Source organism: Octopus bimaculoides, chromosome 3, assembly GCF_001194135.2.
Source record: "Octopus bimaculoides isolate UCB-OBI-ISO-001 chromosome 3, ASM119413v2, whole genome shotgun sequence".
NCBI lineage: Eukaryota > Metazoa > Mollusca > Cephalopoda > Octopoda > Octopodidae > Octopus > Octopus bimaculoides.
The window spans coordinates 73,885,558-73,895,164 of record NC_068983.1 but is presented as its reverse complement, the minus strand read 5'-3'; the positions used below and the strand labels follow the sequence as shown (position 1 = coordinate 73,895,164).

The window sequence follows — 9,607 nt, the reverse complement described above, 5'->3', positions numbered from 1 at the left end:
TATATATATCAAAAAAAGCAACACGGATTTTAAAGGTTATTGCAGTATGCATGTTTCATGCTTCTCCATTTATTTAAGTAATGCAACCATTGCATTAAATGCAAAATGCAGAGCAATCTTCAGCTGCACAAGGATATAGAAAATTTACTGAAAATTTCAGCAGAATGGACATATTACTGTTTGGATAATATTGTTGGATAATACCATACTATATTCTGGTGCCTAAACTTAAGTGCCACATTCAATTTTGAATCTAAAAAATTTATATATATATATACACGAGGTTTGATCAATAAGTATCCAGACTGTTGCCATTGTAATGAAGCAAAAGCATGTAGAGTGAAGCTGCTTGGTAAAGATTGACCTTGAATTCTGCTGTGCAGTTTGTAATTATATGATATTAACTCTGGCAATGAATTGCAGTGTATTGCTGATTCTTATTCTACAGCCCTACAACCAACACAACCACCAACACCACAATTAAGAAGATAATTAAATGGAAACCAACTATTAGCAAGATTCAAACAAAATTTAAATAGCAAAACCAACCATCAGGTACATTGGAATACTACTCTATATACGTTTTGGACTGGTTTCTACTCTATATACATCATCATCATCATCATCATCATCATCATCATCATCATCATCATCAACATCGTCGTCATCATCATCCTCAGCATCAGCATCATCATATAACATCCATTTTACATGCTGGCATGGGTTAGATAGTTTGACTAGAGCTGGTAAGCTGGAGAGTTGCACTAGGCCCCAGTCTGTTTTAGTTTGGATTCTACAAGTGGATGCCCTTTCTAACGTCAGCCACTCAGCAGAGGTTTACTGGGTGTATTTTACATGTCACTGGCAAATGTATCTTTTATGTGTCACCAGCACAGGTGCCTTTTACATGTCACCAGCACTGGTACCTTTCACGTGTCACCATCACGGGCCATAACTACGATTTCACTTAGCTTAACATGTTTTCTCAAGCACAGAAAATCACCAGAAGTCTCTGTCACTTGTCATTGCTTCCATAAGACTCAACATCCAAAGATCACATTTCACCACCTCATCCAACATCTTACTGGATCTACCTCTTCCATAGGTTCCCTCTACAATTTGAGATCAGCACTTCCATACAAACATTTAAATTATTATTCCTGGTCTTTTGATCCAGTTTTGCTTACAAAAAAAACCTTATATTTTAGGGAGATTTATGAACTTCTTACTTTAGGTGTTTTATCCTAAGCATTACGTTATAAAAAAATTAAAAAATAAATGCGCCCTTTTAAAGCATAGCCAGGCTCATGGGCCCGGTTTCCCGGTTTCAATGGCATATGTGTTCCCCAGCTGGATGGGATGCCAGCCCATCACAGCGTTACTCATTTTTGCCAGCTGAGTTGACTGGAGCAACGTGAAGTGAAGTGTTTTGCTCAAGAACACAATGTGTCGCCCGGTCCAGGAATCGAAACCACAATCTTACGACCATGATGCTGACACCCTAACCACTAAGCCAAGCGCCTCCACAAGCATTACATTATGGAATATATATTATTTAACCCTTTCACTGTAAAATTAAATTTAATTGTTATTTCAGTAATTATGTTAAATATCTACAACAAATAGAATTAGTATTTTCTGCAAGTCATGTTGCCTTAATGAATTTGATATGTCTCAACAGAAAATAGTTTCAAATATGACATTCCGCAATAAAAGATTGATTGGTATATAATAAGGCTTTCTGCAGTTATGGGTAAATGAAATTTTGAGTGGATATATCTGACTTCCAGAGTAAAAAGATTAGTACAGGAAATACTAGTATGGGGAAGAGTATATGGCTGATACATGGATACAAGCATGTCTATGTGGTTAACAAGTTTCTTGTTGTCAACATCGCTTGACAACCAATGCTGGTGTGTTTACATCCCCATAACTTAGCAGTTCGGCAAAAGAGAGACCAATAGAATAAGTAATAGGCTTACAAAGAATAAGTCCTGGGGTCGATTTGCTCGACACTAAAAGCGGTGCTCCAGCATGGCCACAGTCAAATGACTGAAACCAGTAAAAGAGTAAAAGAGTAACAGTTTGATTCAGCGCCGTGCAACTTATTGAATTGTAAGTTACTCAAACAAACCTAGCATCTGTTTTCTATGTTAGCATATGCATGCATGTATATATATAAAGATATAATATAGAAGTAATAGATTTAAAAACGTTGTGACATCACTTTTGGGATTTGAAAGCCATATCTGCTGTAATTACTGTGTTAATTACTATACCAAAGTGATGTTACACCCTTTGAGTACCTAAATTCGTACACTTAAGTTAAGTAGCTACAACAACATAGTCGTGATCTATTTATACATATATAGGTGCAGGTATGGCTGTGTGGTAAGCAGTTTGCTTCCCAACCACATGATTCTGGGTTCAGTTCCATTGCATTGCAGCTTGGCTAAGTGTCTTCTGCTAGAGTCCCAGGCTGGCCAAAGCTTTGTGAGTGGATTTGGTAAACAGAAACTGAAAGAAGTCTAATATATATATATATATATATATATATATATATATATATATATCATCATCATCATCATCAATATCATTTAACATCTGTTGTCCATGCTTACATAGGTTGAACAGTTTGACCAGGGCTGGCAAGCTGGAAGGCAGACTCCAGTCTGATTTGGCATGGTTTCTACAGCTGGATGCCCTTCCTAATGCCAACCACTCTGAGAGTGTGGCGGGTGCTTTTATGTGCTACCAGCATGGGTGCCATTTGGGTGACACCAGTATCTTCCACAACTGAGATTTTACTTGGCTTGATGGGTCTTTTTCTCAAGCACAGCATAATGCCAAAGGTCTCAGCCATTGCCTCTGTGAGTCCCAACATTCGAAAGGAGCTTTTCATGTGCCAACAGTGTTGACCACTTTGCGTCCATGAGGCACAACACTCAAAAGGTGCTTTTTTACGCACGACCGGCATGGGTGTCAGTTACATGACACCAGCATCAGCCACAACTACGATTTCACTTAGCTTAACAGTCTCCTCAAGCACAGCATATTGCCAAAGGTCTCAGTCACTAGTCATCGCCTCAGTGAGGCCCGAAGTTTGAAGATCATGTTTCATCACCTCCTATATATTCTGTATATATATAGAATGTGTGTGTGTGTGTGTGTGCTTGTGTCTGTGTCTGTCCCCCACTGCTGCTTGGCAACCAGTATTTGTGTGTTTACATCCCAGTAACTTAGCAGTTTGGTAAAGAGAATGATAGAATAAGTACCAGGCTTAAGAAAAAATATAAAAGTGAGTGGGGAGTTGATTCATTCAACTAAAATACTTCAAGGCGGTGCCCCAGCATGGTCACAGTCTAATGACTGAAACAAGTAAAACATAAATAATAGGTATAATTAATCAAATTTGAGAGACGTGAAAGATAAAATCATCATCATCATCGTTTAACGTCTGCTTTCCATGCTAGCATGGGTTGGACGATTTATCAGCCAAACATTTACTTCCCATTAAATATTCTGCTGAGAAGTCTTATTCATTACGCAACAACATTACTACATATGAGCATCAACATACATACTTATATGTATGAGGACGTTTTAGCATCAATGATATATTTAGATACACAATATGAAATAGCTGTCAACATATGGAACATGTATTTGATTTTCATTTCTCCAAAACTTGGTTAATTATTATATACTCTCTGACATTGTGATTCTCAGATTTTCAGAACAGCAATGCTAATTTTATACCCTAAACTCATTTAGTCTTCTTGATAGCTGTACACCAAACAGAGAGCTTACCATGAGCTCTGTTATATTCTTTGAATCCATATTCTTGTTATACACACACACACATGTGTGTACATCTGTGCGTATATGTGTGTGTGTGTATGTGTGTGTGTATGTGTGTGTGTGTGTGTGTGTATTCAATAAAATGAGACAACTAAACTAAGGCTGTGTAGAATTTTCAGGATATTTTTAGGACATTTTTCAGGACATTTCAGGATATTTTTCTTTACAAATGTCCTGAAAATTACACACAGCCTTGGCTTTGTTGCCTCATTTTATTTAACATATACATGTTCATACAACACCCGCATTAGACTCTTCATTCGTATTATTATCAAACCGAGAGTTTAACTATAGACCTTCCATAGCACTTACATAGTCTTACCTGCCACCTTGGGTCTTCTGGATACCAATACCTCTCATATATATATGTATATATATATGTGTGTATATGTGTGTGGAGGCGCAATGGCCCAGTGGTTAGGGCAGCGGACTCGCGGTCATAGGATCGCTTCCCAGACCGGGCATTGTGAGAGTTTATTGAGCAAAAACACCTAAAGGTCCACAAGGCTCTGGCAGGGGATAGTGGCGAACCCTGCTGTACTCTTCCACCACAACTTTCTCTCACTCTTACTTCCTTTTTCTGTCGTGCCTGTAGTTCAAAGGGCCAGCCTTGTCACTCTCTGTGTCATGCTGAGTATCCCCGAGAACTGTGTTAAGGGTACACATGTCTGTGGAGTGCTCAGCCACTCGCACGTTAATTTCATGAGCAGGCTGTTCCGTTGATCGGATCAACTGGAACCCTCAACGTCGTAAGCAACGGAGTGCCAACAACAACTGTAGGTGCAGACATAGTAATATAATAAGTTGTTTCTCAATCACATCATTCTGGGTTTAGTCTCACAGCATGCCATCTTGAGCAAGTGTCTTCTGCTATAGCCTTGAGCTGACCAAAGCTTTTTGAGTGGATTTGGCAGGCAGAAACTGAAAGAAGCCTATCATATATGTTGTGTGTGTGTGAGTATGTGTGGTTGTGTGTGAGAGAGAGAGAGAGAGAGAGAGAGAGAGAGAGTCTTTGTGCTTGTATTTGTCCTCCCCCACCACCACTTAACAACTGATGTTAGCGTGTTTACGTCCTTGTAACCTAGTGGTTCAGCAAAAGAGAGCAATAGAGTAAGCACCAGGCTTAACAAAAGAAAGTTCTGGGGTCAATTCATTCGACTAAAAATTTATCAAGGTGATGCCCCAGTATGGCCTCAGTTTAATGACGGAAACAAGTAAAAGATAAAAGATGAAAGATATGCAGCAGGTTCAAACAAGAGATAAAGTACGTACCCTAAAACACCGGCACTGATGAAAATTATCCAAATTTTGTTGAGATCAAGTGTGAACGTGAATGCTATCATCCCTCCAAGAGATAGCAAATACATCATTAATGTAGTACTTCTGCAAAAGAAAAAAAAAGACAATTTTTTTTTAAATATCAGTTAAGACTTGAATGAGTTTATGTGTTGTGTGTACGTTCTGTGTGATGTGTTGGAGGTGGTGGTGGGGGGGGGTTAATTTTTTTGTTGTTTATTTTCATAAGCCACCACCTGGCATGCCATCAGTTACAACAACAAGGGTTCCAGTTGATCCAATCAACAGACAGCCTGCTCGTAAAATTAAAGTGCAAGTGGCTGAGCACTCCACAGACACACATATCCTAAACATAGTTCTCAGAGAGATTTAGCATGGCACAGAATGTGACAAAAGTTGGCCTTTTGAAATACAGGTACAACTTGTTTTTGCCAGCTGAGTGAACTGGAGTAATGTGAAATAAAGTGTCTTGTTCAAGAGCACAACACACTGCCAGGAATTGAACTCATGACCTTATGATTGTGAGCCAAATATCCTAACCACTAAGCTACATGCCTTCACTTTTTCATAAACCATAACTTCATAAACCAAGTGCAAAATGATATTTGTTTGAGTAGTATCAAGATTAGAGGATAAATATTTCTCTTGGATAGGAAGGAGTAGTATTAGGTGTTGTTGTTGTTTTTATTGCTAGTTACTCTAGGTCAGCTTTGTCCAATTAAAGGCATTCTATGCATCACCACTCTGTCCATTTTTCAGACATTGCACACACAGAACTACATTGTCGAATACATCCCTCCTTCTTCTTCAAGATGATTTAAGAGAGATTTTGCTACAATTTCTAGTAGGTCTAGACACTGTATAGACGTTTCCATATTAGCTCATAGTACAGTACCAGACCTCTTATCTGATTTAAGAAATCCAGAATATCCAGAAATTCAGAAATACTCTGCCATTTCATGCAATATACTGTACCCTATATTTAGTAAACAGACCCTGTTTTTGAAGTTGGTTAATTTGCATACATGTTGAAAATGGTTTTGTTTTTTTACTTTTACATATGAATTGATAAAGATTGAACATACTATACTTTAGAAGTGTATCCATTTGTATCTGTACCTGTTAAATAAAATCATGTTCTCTACTTTGTTTAATTTTTATCCTGTAAACATTCTGTATACATGTTACAGTATGATATATTTTAAGAATTTTGAGTGGATTGATAAATATCACTTTAGAAGTGAGTGTGGTAAGTAGCTTGCTTACCAACCACATGGTTCTGGGTTCATTACCACTGCGTGGCACCTTGGGCAAGTGTCTTCTTTTATAGCATCGAGCCAACCAAAGCCTTGTGAGTGGATTTGGTAGACGGAAACTGAAAGAAGCCCGTCGTATGTATGCATATATATATGTATGTGTGTATATATGTTTGTGTGTCTGTGTTTGTCCTCCCAACATCACTTGACAACCGATGGTGGTGTGTTTACATCCCCATAACTTAGCGGTTCGGCAAGAGAGACCGCTAGAATAAGTACTAGGCTTACAAAGAATAAGTCCTGGGGTCGATTTGCTCGACTAAAGGCGGTGCTCCAGCATGGCCACAGTCAAATGACTGAAACAAGTAAAAGAGTAAGAGAGTATATTAAATACAATTTAGTATATTTTATCTTTTTTAATATTTAGGTTGTTTCCAGAAAACTGAAAAATCCAGTAATCCAAGCCACTTCCAGCCCCAAGCTTGTTAGCTAACTGGTCTGTTACTGTATTTGGTAGTTTACCGAGAGATACAACAAAAGACATGCAGTGGAAGATCAACTGATAACTATAAGCCAGTCATATTATACATTCAACCTAGAAATGGAGATAGTTGAGATAGTAAAGTGTAAGATTTGAAGCTCTTGTGTAACTAACACTACATCTCATTATCATGGGTTCAAATGAAATTAGCTTCAATTTGGTTAAATAATTGTTTTTAATACAGGCAAAAGGCCACAATTTTGGAGTGGGAAGTATAGTCAATTTAATCAACCCCAGCACTTGAACCTGTGAGGGTGAAAGGCAAAGTTAACCTCAATGAGATTTATACTCAAGAAGTAAGAGCTAGGACAAATACCACAAGGCATTTTTCCAGGCCTCTAATGATTCTAAGAAGCCTATGTATGGTCACCTAACCTGCTGGAAATAGCAACTAACTTTCTCTCTCTCTCTCATATTGCACCTTGTCTTCCAAAAGAGTAAGTACACATTGGATAATGTAGTCTTAGATACATTATGCTCACACAAAAAGAAACAATATGATCTCAATTGGACTATCTTTGATCAGGATTGAAAAAGGTTAAGTTGGTGTGGGGGGAGGGCAGTGGGTGCGATAGTAGTGAAGACAGCAGAGGTAATGGGATAATGGTGGAGGAAGCTGTGGGAGTGATGTGGAAGGCAGGGGGAGGTGATGTGGGAGGCAGGGGGATAATGTGGGAGGCAGGGGGAGGTGATGTGGGAGGCAGGGGGAGGTGATGGTGGCAGGAAGTAATGGTGGTGGAGAAGTGATCGTGGTAAGGGTGTTAGTGGATAGTGATGGACAGTAGTGAAGAAGAAGCGGAGGCGGAGGAAGAATATGACAGAGAGCGAGAGAGAGAGAGAGAGAGAGAGACATAACAACAATATCACAATATCATGAAAATGTAACATTGGGGACTTACTTGAATGTTTTGGTTTTGTCAAGCCACAATCCAGCCACAACAGATCCAGCTACTCCAGAAATAATAATTGTTAATCCAATTTCTCCCACTTCTTTCTGATAGCCCTGTTCAATAAAACAACAACAATAACTATATCAGATCAACATTATTATTATCATTATTCAGTAGTTTTATTTTTATAACGTGCTTTCACTTCACTACCGAGCGCAGCCCTGTGTGCCTTGGGTATGTGCTGTGGTTTGCTGTGATGCTCTTATGGTTACTGTATTGAAAGAGTTTTGCGTAGGATGTGTGCAGTGCCCAGTAGTGCAATTTTCTGTATGTTATATATATTTGTAAGTCCTGGTGTTTTTGTTATGTATTTGTCTGAATATTTTTTTATTATACCTAAGGCACCTACTATGATAGGAATTGTTTCTGTTTTTAGATTCCATATTCGAGTTAGCTCTATTTCCAGGTCTTCTATTATTATTATTATTATTATTATTATTATTATTATTATTTGATGAAAGCTCTTGGCTTATTTTGCTGGGTATGATGGAAAGTATCAGCTGTCCACAGCCAGCAGACTAAGGTGTCACTTATTTACTGGTCATGCTTCAAGAACCCCGTGAAGAATTCTTGCAATTCCAAGCAATGCCGATTTTTGTAGGTGTTCTACCTTCACATTTGTACCAATTTTTTTCAGCCATGCTGGTAGTTGAGTGCTGATACTTCCAAGTGCATCAATTCCTATTGGTACCATGTCCACTTTCTTCACTGACCACAACCATTATATTTCCCACTTCAAATCGTTGTAGTTGTTCATTTTTTCTTCTTCTTTCTCTTTGATTCTGTTGTCACCAGGACATGCCATGTCAATTATCATACATGTTCTTTCTTTTTTATTCACCACAACAATGTCCAGTTTCCGATGTTTGGTCAGGTGATTGCACTGAATCATTGCATGCCACAGGATTATTCAATTCTCATTCTCATTGACTCCTTCTGGGATTTTCTCATACCACATCTTTGCTCTTTGTAGGCTGTGACTTCCACAGAGCTCCCAATGGATCATCCTTGCTACATTGTCATTATTATTATCATTATCATTAGTGGGTGAGAGAGCAGCATATGCCATCAAAGGGACACCGGGGTAAAATATACGGAGCCCAATATACCCATCATGACTACTCATCTGATAAGGGTACACCAGCCACACGCATCACAACCACATGCATCACAACAATAATAAAAAACATTCTTCACAGTGGTTGGACTAAAATGAAGCACCAAAATCTTCCCTAAATCCGAGCTCTACAAAAAGGATATGGTGACTGGTGGTATACTGCTGGACTCATCCAGTATAACTTCTTAAAATCCAGAAAGCCATTACTGCAGAAACATATTGCCATGAAATTACCAAAATGAACGAAAAACTGCTATTCTACTGTCCAAGACTGGTCAACAGAAGAGGGCCAATCATTTTTCACGACAATGCTCGACCACAAATTTCACTAATGATGCTCCAGAAGTTGAAGGAACTTGGCTATGAAGTTCTTCCCCACCCAGTTTATTCCCCAGACCTTTCTGCTACCAACTACCACTTTTTCAAGCACCTTGATGGTTTCCTGCAAGAGAAGGAGTTCAAATCAAACCAATGCTGAAAGTGTGTTCAAAGAGTTCATCAACTCCAGAACTCCAGATTTTTATGTTATTGGAATAAACAAATAGGCGCAGGAGTGGCTGTGTGGTAAGTAGCTTGCTTACCAACC

The 9,607-nt window shown here is 38.6% G+C and overlaps 1 protein-coding gene across 2 annotated transcripts in view; it reads right to left on the bottom strand.

The window, feature by feature from the left end:
- Window positions 1–9,607, bottom strand: part of LOC106880276 (feline leukemia virus subgroup C receptor-related protein 2) — a 300,669-nt gene that overhangs the window by 50,278 nt on the left and 240,784 nt on the right. For both annotated transcript variants that reach the window (XM_052966223.1, XM_014930149.2), the window contains exons 6-7: window positions 7,854–7,957; window positions 5,134–5,244 (exon numbers count right to left, since the gene is read on the bottom strand). In XM_052966223.1, the coding sequence (XP_052822183.1) occupies window positions 5,134–5,244; window positions 7,854–7,957 (215 nt within the window). The remainder of the gene's footprint in view (window positions 1–5,133; window positions 5,245–7,853; window positions 7,958–9,607) is intronic.